The sequence below is a fragment of the Gorilla gorilla genome, chromosome 18 (assembly GCF_029281585.2).
Source record: "Gorilla gorilla gorilla isolate KB3781 chromosome 18, NHGRI_mGorGor1-v2.1_pri, whole genome shotgun sequence".
NCBI classification, from domain to species: domain Eukaryota; kingdom Metazoa; phylum Chordata; class Mammalia; order Primates; family Hominidae; genus Gorilla; species Gorilla gorilla.
The window spans coordinates 114,909,597-114,924,353 of NC_073242.2; the positions used below are offsets into that span (position 1 = coordinate 114,909,597).

At 49.7% G+C, this 14,757-nt stretch overlaps 1 protein-coding gene across 3 annotated transcripts in view; it reads left to right on the top strand.

The window, feature by feature from the left end:
- ATP2C2 (ATPase secretory pathway Ca2+ transporting 2) overlaps positions 1–14,757 on the top strand; it is a 97,400-nt gene that overhangs the window by 36,452 nt on the left and 46,191 nt on the right. For 2 of the 3 annotated variants that reach the window (XM_004058075.5, XM_063700371.1), the window contains exons 3-7: positions 520–636; positions 4,563–4,652; positions 6,721–6,756; positions 6,857–6,918; positions 11,530–11,638. In XM_004058075.5, the coding sequence (XP_004058123.5) occupies positions 520–636; positions 4,563–4,652; positions 6,721–6,756; positions 6,857–6,918; positions 11,530–11,638 (414 nt within the window). Of the gene's footprint in view, positions 1–519; positions 637–4,562; positions 4,653–6,720; positions 6,757–6,856; positions 6,919–11,529; positions 11,639–14,757 lie in introns of those variants that run through there. The other variant, XM_019012836.4, reaches the window with a different exon arrangement.

Consider the following 14,757-nt stretch of genomic DNA (forward strand, 5'->3'; position numbering starts at 1 on the left):
TTGGTGGGTTGTTTCCTCCTTTTTGCTTTTGTGAACAGTGCTACGAACGTGGTTGTACAAACATCTCTTGGATCCCCACTAGCAGTTCCCTTGGGTATATACCCCAAAGTGGAATTGCTGGATCTGGTAGCTCCCTTTTTAATTTTTTGAGGAATCGCCACACAGTTTCCATAACAGCTGCACCATTTTACATTCCCAAGACCTTTTTTTTTTTTTTTTTTAAGAAGAAAAGATGTGTTTCTGCATTTCTGGAAGTCTACGCTGCATTTCCATTTGTTGAATTTTAAGACCAGAGTCATCTTTTCTGCTGTAATTATAATGGTCACTGGCTTGTGCCTTTTCCTCCTCTCTCTGCCCCATCTGCACGGGGTCTTTGAACAAGTCCCAGCACCTTGGTGGACAAGCCCGTGTCCCTGGCCCATCATGGAAGCCGCTGCCTTTCAGAGTGGGAGTCTGTACCTTGTTGCCTCATTCCTTGCTGCGCCCATGAGTGAGCTTGTGCCTGACCTCTGCTTCCAGGTGGACTTACACACTGGGCTGTCGGAGTTCTCGGTGACGCAGCGCCGGCTGGCCCATGGCTGGAATGAGTTTGTTGCTGACAACAGCGAACCTGTGTGGAAGAAATACCTGGATCAGGTAGGACCAGAGGTATCATTCTTTGCATTAACAAGCATAAGCCAGCGAGGGTGGGGCAGCCATTCCATCTTTCAGTGTTGATGGAAGGCATCCTTGGACAGCTCCCGCCCCTTTCGCGCTGCCCCAGCCAGCCTGAGCATCAATCATGAGCAAATCACCAACTCCCAGGCAACTGCGATCAGGAAAAACAGTGATCACTTTCGTAGACAGTTGAGCAGGCCCCGGGCCCCACGCTATATGAGTAAGTGAATAAGTAAGCATGAACTTACTAATCCTCCTCCTAATCCCGCCTTTGCACATGAGGAAGGAGAAGTGCAGAGGTTGAAAGATTTCCCCAGAGTTGCCAGGTTTTGCAAACAACAATATAGGATGCCCTCTTAAATTTCAATTTCAGGATGGGCGTGGTGGCTCACGCCTGTAATCCAAGCACTTTGGGCGGCTGAAGCGGGTGGATCACTTGAGCCCAGGAGTTCAAGACCAGCCCGGCCAACATGGCGAAACCCCGTCTCTTCTAAAAATATAAAAATTAGCCGGATGTGGTAGTGGATGCCTGTAATCCCAGCTACTGAGGAGGCTGAGGTGGGAGGATTGTTGGAACCCAGGAGGTGGAGGCTGCAGTGAACTGAGATCGTGCCACTGTGCTCCAGCCTGGACAACAGAGTGAGACCTTGTCTCAACAACAACAAAAACAAAGTGAATTTCAGATAGATAAACAAGAAGCAATTTCTAGTATAAGTGTGTCCCAATACAGTGAACGTGCTTATACTAAAAACAAAAAGTTCCTTGTTTATCTGAAATTCAGATTTTACTGGGTGTCCTACTGTAACCTGAGCCCAAAGTCACATAGCTATGAGGAGCACTGCAGAGCAATACAGCCAGGGAGCTGCACCCAGAGCCCCTTCCCTTGCTAGCTGCTGCCATCGGTGCTGGCGCGGTGCTGAACGAATGGCACACAATCAAATGCATGGAAGCCACTAAGAAGAGGAAAGAAAAAACTGCAATTGACATGGCTCCAAGTTCCATTCTAGAAGTCGGCAGTCCCCGCCACCTTTGCAGGACCAGTTCAGAAAGGCCCAGTGAACAGGCAGAATTTTCCAGGTGCCTGAGGGCGTTTAGATGGCCTTAGATCCCCTTTTCCAGCCTTTTGCATGCTCTTGGCCCCATCCCTGACATCCCCTTCTTCATTCACTGGCCCCTGGGCTGCCCCAGGCTTCAGCCGCCTTCCTATTGGCTCTGTGTTTACAGCTTCCTCCATTGGTCGATTCCGGAACCAATCACAGTCCTCTGTGCAGCATTCTCTGTCTCCACTCTCCTTGAGGTCCCCTCCCTGATCAAGGCTCAGTTCTCAGTGTTCTGGGAATGTTATTCATCGATGCGTTTTGGCACCAAAATAGGCTTCTGGGTATGTAGGTGGTTCTGGCTAGCCCAGAAGCTTTCTAAAACTGCAGGGCTGAGAAGAGGCAGTGGAGGCTCCCGGAAGTTGGGGTTCAGGGAAGGAGGCCGAGACATGGGCTGTGAGGGAGGAGCTCCCCTCTGCGGCTGGAGATCTCTTTGCTCTGCCCTGGCACCCCTTCCACTAGGACCCGCTCCCCCACTTCCCCTGGTTATCCTCCTTCCTCATTCCCCTCTGCCCTGTCGAAACCCACCGTGAACATCTTCCTTCTCACCAAGGATCCTCCTCCAGCCTCCAGCCAGGGTGTTCCCCAAAATGAAATCTCTTAAATTTCTTGAGAGCAGAGGACTTGCTCATTCATCTTATAGCTTGTCGGTTCAGCAATGCGTCTTTGGGAATCCTTGTAGGACTGGACGGGAGCTCCTGACGGCTGGGTTTTCCTGCCCTTGCGTATACGGGTTCTGTCTGCTCTTCCTTATTAATTCCTTACATGTGTTGAGTTCCTGCTGCATGCCAAGTGTTGTGATTCTCCTATCTTTCCCCCAGTGACAGGGAACTCATCACCTCACAAGGCAGCCCTGTTCCTCTGTCTCAGGAGTCTCATCATTAGGAATTCTACCTTATGGGGGGGTCAGCCCCCCGCCCGGCCAGCCGCCCTGTCTGGGAGGTGAGGGGCGCCTCTGCCCGGCCGCCCCTACTGGGAGGTGAGGAGCCCCTCTGCCCGGCCACCACCCCGTCTGGGAGGTGTACCCAACAGCTCGTTGAGAACGGGCCATGATGACAATGGCGGTTTTGTGGAATGGAAAGGGGGGAAAGGTGGGGAAAAGATTGAGAAATCGGATGGTTGCCGTGTCTGTGTAGAAAGAGGTGGGCATGGGAGACTTTTCATTTTGTTCTGTACTAAGAAAAATTCTTCTGCCTTGGGATCCTGTTGATCTGTGACCTTACCCCCAACCCTGTGCTCTCTGAAACATGTGCTGTATCCACTCAGGGTTGAATGGATTAAGGGCGGTGCAAGATGTACTTTGTTAAACAAATGCTTGAAGGCAGCAGGCTCGTTAAGAGTCATCACCACTCCCTAATCTCAAGTACCCAGGGACACAAAACTGCGGAAGGCCGCAGGGTCCTCTGCCTAGGAAAACCAGAGAACTTTGTTCACTTGTTTATCTGCTGACCTTCCCTCCACTATTGTCCTGTGACCCTGCCAAGTCCCCCTCTGCGAGAAACACCCAAGAATGATCAATAAAAAATAAAAAAATTAAAAAAAACCCTTTAAAGTAAATCTTTAAGTCAGTAAATCAAACATTTCTAATAATAGTCAAGATAATTTAAATAAAATACATGGCAGAAATAAGTAATTAAAAAAAAAAAAAAAGAAAGAATTCTACCTTAGCACGACCTAAGGCTCTGGACGGGATGGCAGGGAGGCACTAGGCTGGTGCTCTGAGGAGGTGGCATCTGGGCAGAGATCTGAGTGAAATGAGACGGAAAGCCATGTGAGGATGTGAATGGAGGGCGTCGCTGAAGGGCAGGGTGCAGAGTCCCTGAGGGGACAGGAGCCTGGCAGCCTGGGAATCAAGGTGCCCAGACCTGGTGCATTATTATTATTATTATATTCTGACATAGGGTTTCTCTGGTGTCCATGCAGGAGTGCAGTGGCATAAACACGGCTGACTGCAGCCTCAACTTCCCAGGCCCAAGTGATCCTCCTGCCTTAGCCTTCTGAGTAGCTGGGACCACAGGTGCACCTCACCATGCCCAGCTAATTTTTTCATTTTTTTGTAAAGATGGGATTTTGCTGTGTTTCCCAGGCTGGACTGAAACACCTGGGCTCAAGCAGTCCTCCCATTTCTGCCTCCCAAAGGGCTGGGATTACAGTGTGAGCCTCTGCGCCCAGCCCTTGTTGATATTTTAACTCTCTTCCTTATCCTGATCTTTGGTCTGCCTTCTGAATCCGGTTTTATGTGTTTGCATTTCTTTTCAATCCTCTGTAACATGAGCTACCATGAGATGTCTCTGAAATGAAAGGGCAGATATATAAGATAAAGTAAAAATCTTCTCAGGAAGTTTTGGGAACGGCTGTTTTAGAGAGAGATATCATTGGAGTCCCTAGAGGCTGTTACAGGAGCAGGTTGGTACTGAGTTTGGTGACTGGGATGTGCAGGATTTGGGGAGCTGGTGTGGTGAGACAGGATCCTTGGCCATCCTGAGCCAGGACTGGCATCTTGCCGAAAGTGCCGGCCTGGAGCGTTATGGAGATGTGGAGAGGCGAGACCAAGAACTCAAAGGCAGGGCCGAGGCCGGTGTCTTCAGGGGGTCAGTACTGGGACCTGGGAGGCTCAATGGGGTGGAGTTCCAGGCAGAGGAGGACCACTGCGTGGGGGTGGTCTCCCCAGCCCTCGGTCACCATGGTGTTGACCTGGAAGCCTGGCCCTGAACTGAGACCCCTGTCACACAAGCTTCTGCACAGTAAGAAACTCATTCTGGTCCCTGAGACTAAAGAACGTGCCCCACCCTGTTATTTCCTCTTCAGTTTAAGAACCCCCTGATCCTGCTGCTGCTGGGCTCTGCCCTGGTGAGTGTCCTCACCAAGGAGTATGAGGACGCCGTTAGCATCACCACGGTGAGTTCCCTGACAGCGCTCGGCTCCCGGGCGGGCAGCCACAGGTCTGCTGAGTCTCTGCTTGTTATTGTATATAAAGAAAAAAAAGAGTTTGCTGTAGGGGGGAAAAAGCAACATACAGAAGAAAGAAAGGAAAGCACATCCACATCCTTCTTTACCCCAATATCAAGGTGCCCTGGTTTATTCGGCCACTGCTTGCTTGGTGGACACACAGGTGCTTCTGGGTCTTTGCTAGAGCAGTGTTGCAGGGAATTTCTTTCCCGTGACCCTGGGATGAGGGGAATAGAGCCTGGGCTGTGCACATTTGCCTTCCGAAGAACAACACCTTTGATCCATTACCAAGAGGTAACCACTGAGCACTCACTCTTTCTTATTTAGATGAAATTCACATAATAAACTTGACTATTTCACAGTGAGCAATTCAGCGAAATTGAGTACATTCATGGTGCCACCACCACCTCTGCCTAGTTCCAAAACATTTTCATCACCCCAGAAGGAAACCCTGTGCTCACCAGACAGTCACTTCCTGTCCCCCCTCCTACCAGCCCTTGGCAACCACCAATCTGTTTCTATCTCTGTGGGTTGAATGACCTATTCTGGATATGTCACAGAAATGGATTCAGACGGATGAGTTCATGTCCTTTGCAGGGACATGGATGAAGCTGGAAACCATCATTCTAAGCAAACTATCACAAGGACAGAAAACTAAACACCGCATGATCTCACTCATAGGTGGGAGTTGAACAATGAGAACACATGGACACAGGGCAGGGAACATCACACACCGGGGCCTTTCATAGGGTCGGGGGGCTGGGGGAGGGATAGCATTAGGAGAAATACCTAATGTAAATGACGAGTTGTTGGGTGCAGCAAACCAACGTGGCACATGTATACCTGTGTAACAAACCTGCACGTTGTACACATGTACCCTAGAACTTAAAGTATAACAAGAAAATAAAATGGATTCAGACAATACATGACCTTTTGTATATGGCTTCTCCTGAGCACATTTTTTTTTTCTTTTTTTGAGACAGAGTCTTGCTGTTTCGCCCAGGCTGAACAGCAGTGCCGTGATCTCAGCTCAGTACAACCTCTGCTTCTCCTGCCTCAGCCTCCTGAGCAGCTGGGATTACAGGTGCCCACCACCACTCCTGGTTAATTTTTGCTAATTTTTATATTTTTAGTAGAGATGAGGTTTCCCCGTGTTGGCCAGGCTGATGTCCACCTCTTGACCTCAGGTGATCCACCTCCCTTGGTCTCCCAAATAGCTGGGATTGTAGGCGTGAGCCACTGTGCCTGGCCTGAGCACCTTTTGATGGCTGTCATTCCCCACTTCTTTCCGTTTGTTCCAGCTGGTGTTTTAAAATACAAACACAGACTCATTCCACATGATGGAATTTCCTACTTCCAATTAAAAGGCTGGGGTAGGCCGGGTGCAGTGGCTCATGCCTGTAATCCCAGCACTTTGGGAGGCCTGGGGGGCGGATCACGAGGTCAGGAGATCGAGACCATCCTGGCCAACATGGTGAAACCCCGTCTCTACAAAAAATACAAAAAAAATGAGCAGGGCATGGTGGCATGTGCCTGTGGTCCCAGCTACTTGGGAGGCTGAGGCAGGAGAATCGCTTGAAACCGGGAGGCGGAGGTTGCAGTGAGCCAAGATCACACCACTGCGCTCCAGCCTGGTGACAGAGCAAGATTCCATTTCAAAAGAAAAAAGGCTGGGGTAAGTTCCACATCTGCTTTGGAGAAGGGTGTTTGCAGCATGTTCAGTGAAAATGGCAGTTTATAAAAGAATATGTCCATATTATAAGATGCGGTGCCTTAAGTGTGTCTACGTAGAAAAATCTAGATGCGTACTCCGAAATGTGCACGTCTGGGTAGTAAAAGATAGTGTCAATTTTTTCCTGCTCTTTTGGCTAGTATATTTTCTAAATTTCTGTACTGTGCACATACTTTGCAAGAAGAAAGGAAATCAATGATTAAAGACAAGCCCCTAGTCTGCCACGCCCTGTCGCCCCTCCCACTGAGCCTCTGGTACTGACACCCTCCTCTGTTTGCTGTCTAGGCAGTGCTCATCGTGGTCACTGTTGCCTTCATCCAGGTGAGTATTTCCTCAGGTCCCAGTCAGGGTAAGCTGGGCGGGACAGGAGCTTCATGGAGTCCCCACCTTTAAACAGCACATCTGATGTGCTTCCTGCCAGGAGTACAGGTCGGAGAAATCTCTGGAAGAGCTGACCAAGCTGGTTCCTCCAGAATGTAACTGGTAAGTCAGGGCCTCCCTGGGACTTTTTGGTTCACTGGAGGAGCCAGGGAGCTGGAGAGTTTGGCAAATGTTTGCTGAAAGTTGTATCCTTGGTAGTGTCGGACAAGAGAACCACATCTCACTGGGAGTTCTAAGGCCTGGTCTCTGTCTGCCAACAGGTTGCTGTGTGTCCTCGGGCATGTCACTCAACCTCTCTGGGCCTCAGCTCCATCATCAGTGTCTAAATCAGGGTGCCTAGCCTGAGGACCACAGGTAGCAGGAGTGACTCTGGGAAGACGGTAGCCCACAAAGCCTGTGAAATAGTGTGCAGAACTGTGTGCGTTTTTTCTAGGGAGAGGGTTTGGAGGTTTATTTGAATTCTCAATGAATGGACTCAGGATAGTGAGATCCAGGTCTTTAACAAGCAGAGCCATCAGAACATTGGCTGCAGCATAGGGTATAGACAGAGTGAACTTGAGTAACTATTCAGCAGCTGCAGCAGCCTCTTTCCTGCCCAGAGTTTTCCATTGGTTACTGCACGGCTCTTACCAAAGATGTTTAACAAAGAAAGAGAAAAGATTAAAATGTCTGCCAGTACCACATGGCCATTTCTGCTTAGCGTAGCCCTGTGTGATAGAACTTGCAGGAAATGTTATGTTAATATCATCTGCCCTGTCCAATATGGCATCTGACAATTCTTTTTTTGTTGTTTTTTAAGATAGAATCTTGCTCTGTCACCCAGGCTGGAGTGCAGTGGCACAATCTCAGTTCACTGCAACCTCCGCCTCCTGGGTTCAAGCAATTCTCCTGCCTCAGCCTCCCAAATAGCTGGGATTACAGGCATGCACCACTACACCTGGCTAATTTTTATATTTTTAGTAGAGGTGGGGTTTCGCCATGTTGGCTAGGCTGGTCTCGACCTCCTGACCTCAGATGATCTGCCTGCCTCAGCCTCCTAAAGTGCTGGGATTACAGGTGTGAGCCACCGTGCCCAGCCGACAAACTAAATTCTTAATGTTATTTAATTTTAATTTTTATTTAAATATGCACATGGACCTAGTGGCTACCATATTGGGCAGCTCAGCTTAGAACATCTGCAGGGGCCCTTCTAGGAACAGCTGCCATTGGTGGAGGAAGCTGACAGGCCCAGGAGGGAAAACGGCTTTTTCCTTTTTCTTTTCTTTTCTTTCCTTTCTTTCTTTTTCTTTTCTTTCTTTCCTTTCTTTTCTTTCTTTTCCTTTCTTCCTTTCTTTGTTTTTGTTGTTGTTGTTGTTGAGACAGGGTCTGGCCCTGTTGCCTAGGCTAGAGTGCAGTGGCAGGATCTCGGCTCACTGCAACCTGTGCCTGCCTCCAGGGCTCAAGTGATCCTCCTGCCTTAGTTTCCCAAGTAGCTGGGAATACAGGTGCATGCCATGCCACCACACCTGACTACTTTTTTGTATCAGCTGCTACAAAAGTTACTGCATTTTTTGCATTTTTATTTTTTAAACCTGATTGTGTGTGTATGTGTGTACGCGTGTGCACGTGTGTGTGTGTGCGAGCGTGTCTGCGCGTGTGTGCGAGCGTGTCTGCGCGTGTGTGCGTGTGTGTCTGTATGCGTGTGTCTGCGTACGTGTGTGTGTGCGTGTGTCTGTGCATGTGTATGTGTGCGTGTGTGTATATGTGTCTGTGTGCATGTGTCTGTGCGTGTGTGCGTGTGTGTATGCATGTGTGTGTCTGTGTGTGTGTATGTGTGTGTGGAGATGGGGTTTCACTATGTTGCTCAGTGTGGGATAACAGCTCATTCTAAGCTTAACTTTTAGCATAGCAGTGGTCCATAAGCTCGTTCTCCTAGTAGAAAATGAAATGATTTCAAAAAAGGCCAAAGTCTTCTCCCCACCCCTACTAACATTGGGTTGAGGTCCTGTCAGGCTGATCTGTCTTTCCCGAACATACCTGGCTGCTCAAAGTGATAGAAGGTATCCTGTGATCAGCCGGGCACGGTGGCTCACACCTGTAATCCCAGCACTTTGGGAGGCCGAGGTAGGCAGCTCACCTGAGGTCAGGAGTTCAAGACCAGCCTGGCCAACATGGTGAAACTCTGTCTGTACTAAAAGTTAAAAAAAATTAGCTGGACATGGTGGTGGGTGCCTGTAATCCCAGCTACTTGGGAGGCTGAGGCAGGAGAATTGCGTGAACCCAGAGGTGGAGGTTGCAGTGAGCCAAGATTGCTCCATTGTACTCCAGCCTGTGCGATAAGAGCGAAACTCTGTCTCAAAAAAAAAAGAAGTATCTCATGGTCTGGGGTGTCTGGGAACAACTCAGCCCACCCTCTGAGTCTCCAAGACCGGTTTCCAACATTTGGCAAACATATGGCAACTCCGTATTTTCTGAAGGATAATTTTCAGGGAGAGCTTTAGTATATATCCCAGGCACATGTTGTGCAACTGAGCCATGGGGCTAGGTAGGGTAGAAAGCCCTAGTGAGATACGGTCCCGCATCTCAAAGAGTCAGCATTCAAGGGGTGTGTGTGTATAATACAAGGCGGAGAATGACGAAGGACCAAATAGGGACAAGAAGAGGATGATACAGAACTGACCCACATCACAGAGGGTGAGTCAATTGTAGAAGGGCCACGGGAGCAGTAGAAATGTCTGGGCTCGCTGGTCGGATGAACAGTGCTGTCAGAAATCCAGACATGTGACATCATTAACTGAGCAAACGGAAGCATAAATGATTTCTGTGGTTTGATGATCCGATCTTAAGCTTAAATATCAAGTCTTGGCCTTTCAGGTGAATAGCGTGCATTATTGATGTCTCCTGGGAGGTCACTTCTAAAAGACGGTTTTATGTACAAAAGCAGCGGTGTCAGGCAGCGCAGTAGAGTTGAAAGAGCGCTGAAGAGGTGAAGCCCACCCTCTGAGTCTCTGAGACCCATTTCCAAGTCAGGGGAAACCCTGCTGTGCGGGACCCCCTCCCTGTGTTACTCCATCCCTGGTGCAGGCATCAAATGTTTATTGAGCACCTACTGTATGCCTGGAGAAAGGGCACTGAGGTTATACAAGTGGAAGAAATGGGGAGGCCTTGGCCTTTGGGGACCTCACATTCCTACCAAGGGAGTACATAATAAGCCAGTGAAGAACAAGATAACCTTGGAATTGTCCAGGTACACAAAAGCCAAAAAATACCGGAGGCCACCAAAACAAAAAACCCCACTGAGATGTAATAGTGACTGGTGGAAGGGTGAGGACAACCCTAAATAGCTGTCGATCAGGCTGACATTTAGAGAGGAGGTGACATTTAAGTTGAGGCCTGAGGAAGAGGAGCCTGCCATGGGAGGAGCTGAGGGAGCAACAGGTATATCTCTGGCAGGTGCTCTTGGCTACAAGGAACAGAAAGTCCAATTGCACAAATGCCAAGAAAAGTATATTGTCTCATAGCCAGGGATCTGAGGTGGGAGCCGTGGGGTTAGTTAATTCAGGAGAGCACCCAGGGCCTGGCCCTTTCACCTCCTTACCCTGCCACCTTGAGCCCATTGGGGTTGCATTGGTTCTTGGCTGGCTCTCCTCATGGTCCCGGATGGCTGCCACAGCTCCAGGCATCACAGCCAAACACACAAAGGCCCTATAGAAGAAGGGTGTGTGTGTGTGCATGCACATGCGAGTACAGTAAGGAAATCTCTTCCCACAAGCCCCCAGCAAACATCCACTCACGTCTCTCGGGCCAGTGTTGCATGATGTGCTGATACCTAAGCCAATCAAGGGCAGGGGTCTTAGCCAGGCATGACCCACTCCCCAGAGCACGTGGCTGTGGGGAGAGGGTGGATACCTCAACAAGATCAAATTCCATTAACAAGGAAGAGGGGAATTTCTGCTCCTGCATTTGAGGTCTGCAAAGCCCCTGAGACCAGAAGGAGCCTGTGTGTTTAAGGGGGCTGGATGGAATGAGATGGGAGCTGCAGGAGGCTGGCCGGCCCCCGAGATCTTTGAGTTTGGTACCAGGGTAATGGGAAAGCCATCAGAGGGTTTGGAGCAGGAGGGAGTTGGGATCTGGTTTGGGGTTCTAAGAGCGCTCCAGCTGCCATATGCAGGATGGGTTGAAGGGGCCAGGTCAGAGGTCGGAGTCAGCTGGGACGGGCAAGGGGCGGGGGTGTGGGGGATTCCATTTGGAGCCTGCACGGAAGCACATCCGTAGTCTGAGGGCAGCTGGTCATGGCCCTGCGGGAACGGAGGTCCTGGGCTTCCTCCCAGCTGTGATAAGGCTCTGCCATCCCTGACTTCCTGAGACAGACCCTGCACCCTGAGTGCTGTGTGCTCTGAGGACAAAACTCTGCCGGCTGTATTTGGAGGCTTTAGAACTGCTGACCTTGACCCCAGGAGCCTCCCTGGGGCATGTGGCCCACCTGGTTTCCAGGCAGGGTAAACAGCAATGGCCTCATCTTTCAGATGTGGCCCAGGGATGCCCAGAAACCACATACTTTCTCTAAAGTCTTATAGGATATGTTAATTTCAAAATAATAACACCCTAAAGGCACAGGGTTGGTGTATATTAAAAGAGAAAAGTGTGTTTCTATTCTCCTTGTTCAAATGTATCAAAGTGCATAAAAACAAATGTCAGCATGGATGCTTTTGCTTTTTACCATGTCAAATGCAGCCTAAGAGAAGGAAAACTCCAGCACCTGCTTGCTCGAGAACTGGTTCCTGGTGATGTCGTATCTCTCTCGATCGGAGACCGGATCCCTGCAGACATCCGACTCACTGAGGTGAGTGGTTCCAAACCCTTGTCAATGGGGTATTTGATGGAGCTGGTCAAGGAGCAGACACTTAGCTAATTGTAGGCATGTATAGTCTCTCTCATACACACATGCTCAAACATACATGCACATGCATGCACACAAGACAGGAAGTGAGCAGACAAGCGTGTTCTACGCATAAAGCCCCTCAAACCATATTTCATAAATTGTCATTCTCACTTTAAGCCTAACAACTTGTGGCTATATGATTTTCCAGTTTAAAGCAGGCTGCAATAACAAATTAAACCAAGGTGGGCTTGGGGAATGATGTGAGAGTTGCCTCTCAAAACAGACACACAAGTGTTAGAAAGAAGTGATATTAGAGGCGGGTGGATCACCTAAGGTCAGGAGTTCAAGACCAGCCTGGCCAACATGGTGAAACCCCATCTCTACTAAAACTACAATAATTAGCTGGGCGTGGTGGCGGGTGCCTATAATCCCAGCTACTCAGGAGGCTGAGGCAGGAGAATCACTTGAACCCTAGAGGCGGAGGTTGCAGTGAGCCGAGACCACACCACTGCACTCTAGCCTGGGCAACAGAGCAAGAAGCATACGCTTTTAGAGTAGTGAGGTTTGGGGACATTGGCTGTGGGGCAAGCTTCATGGGTCTCTGGGTGTCACGGCTTCACAGAGCCATGCCTGAGGCACTCTGCTGAGATTATCCTGGGTTCCCAAGAGGTTACATCAAGTTCAACATGATTTGTTGATGGGAGTAATCTATTTCAAGAATCCTTCCAAGAATGTGTAAGGACTGTTCAAAGCTTTGCATGATGAAGAATTAGACACAGATTATCTGCCTGATTTATTTACTGATGGGATGCATTCTCAGGAACTGTAGGATCAAGGACCCGCTGTTAAGAGGGCAGCTTCAGCGAAGGGGATGGAGAAGAGCACAAAGGGTTGGAAGCTACCCCCTGGGACCTGTGTTTACAACATTCCTAGCCTGTCTGTGAAATAGGAGGCAGGGGCCAGGGCTTATGTGTGGCCACTCAGACATTGAGCTTCTCTGCCGTGACCTTCAGATTTCCAAGCAGGGCAGGGATAAGGGTAGGAGATGTTCAGTTACCAAAGTGAGGGAGGGTTCGCCCTTGGGCTCAGGCTGGTGCCCTCTGTAGCACCAGAAATAGATCCTCTGTGGCCCCCGCCTCTCCCCGTGTTCAGCTCCGGCAGTCAGCGTCTGACCTCAAGTCTGGTGCATGGATCCGGTCAGAGGAACTGCTGTCTGTGGCCAGTCCCCGCCTGCAAGGAGGACTGGGGAAGCTGGTCTCAAGTTTTCCACGTTTTCCTTCTCCTGAGAGGGGGGGTCCTAACAGGGGATGCTCCAGATGCCAGGCAGCTCGTGAGAAGGACACAGGTCCACCACAGGGGCTGGTGCAGAGGCAGAGAGAGGCCGTATGAGAGGTGGCCAATGACCAGGGGCTGGTGCAGAGGCAGAGAGAGGCCGTATGAGAGGTGGCCAATGACCTGGGGCTGGGCTTGAGCCCTGGGGCCATCATTCAAAGCCTTGTGACCTTGAGCAAGTTAGTTACTCTCTCTGTGCCTCAGTTTTCTCATCTGCAAAATGGGGGGTGGTGATGCCCATAGGGTACTTGTGAGGATTACAGATCTTCAGAGATGCCAAAAGTGCTCAGAACGGTGCCTGGCACAGGTGAGTGAGAGGCAAGTGTGGGAGCTGCCGTACCGCAGTGTGTGTTGGGAGTCAGAGAACCCCAGGCCCCGTAGCTCCTAGGGTGTGACTCGGGGAAGGAATTCACCTCTCTGAGCTTCGATCTCCTCATCTCTAAAAGGGGCTGATGTTGGTTTCCATTTCACAGGGTTATTGTGAAGATGAAACAAGCTATGACCCATGCTGTGCTTAGCACGTGCCTTTTGTGGGGTAAACAGTCACCAGATACTTGTGATTGCTTTTATTTTTTATCATTATCGTTCTATACAACGGTTCTTTGAAACAACTTTTTAGACCCCAGATAACGTCCTTACTGCTTCAGCTGGCTTTCTCTCTGCCCTGCTTATGTTAAATTAAACTGTGGCTGGGCACAGTGGCTCATACCTGTAATCCCAACACTTTGGGCAGCCAAGGCGAGTGGATTGCTTGAGCCCAGGAGTTCAAGACCAGCCTGGGCAACATAGTGACACCCCATCTGTACAAAAATTACTGTACCTGTGTATTGATACCACGAAGGTTATTTTAAGGCTACTGGCTGTGAACACTCTATGGATTTTCCTGGTGGTATTCTGCAATTCCATTAAACAATCAATAGCTTTGCCTATTCAGTGGAAAATGCTTATCAGCTATTAAGCTCTGAGATCCAGGAGTACTTCAAGTGTACATTTTAAAACCATTTCGGTCTAGCAGGTTCAGCAGGAAGCAGCAAGTTCAAGAAAGCTCTTAAAGTAATAGACCTTTTTGCACAGTATATGGGGGTCCCAGAACATTATTTTCCCTTTCCCGGAGTTAAAACAGAGGAAGCCCTCAGTCACAGGCTGAGCTGGTACAGCCAGCAAGCCTGGGTCACACTTTCCCCCCAACCATGTCTAAAAGATAAAGGGAATTGGGTCGGAGGTGATGGGACTCGAAGTGACACTTCGTCTTGGAGGCGGGGGCACCGGGTGGGCATGAGCCCTGTGTGTGGGAGATAGGAGGTGAGCCCGCGATTGTGCCTCTGTCTTCAGGCTCGGCCTGCTGCCTCCTTGGTGGCTATGGGTTCTGTGCCCCCGACTCTATTTTTGCCCCTCACCCCTCCTTGCCTGTTACCTGAGATTGTGCCCTGGGAGCCTGGGAGGTCACCAGAAGCCCCTCCTGCCCACCTTCTGAACCCACACACAACCAGCTTCACTCCTTCTTGGTCCGGAGGTGCCACCTGATCTTCTACCTGCCTTTACTTTTGTCATATGAAGACAATGAGTATTTTTCAGTATATCAGGTCTATGCTAACCACCGTATGAAAATTGCTTCATTTCTTCTCCCAACACCCTTAAGAAAGCAGCACTGTTATTTTTCCTCTGCGTTGTTTTACTACACAGACACAGCAGCCCGGAGAGGTTGCGTGGCCCTGCGCAGTCACACGGCAGTGGGCGGTGGAGGGGGA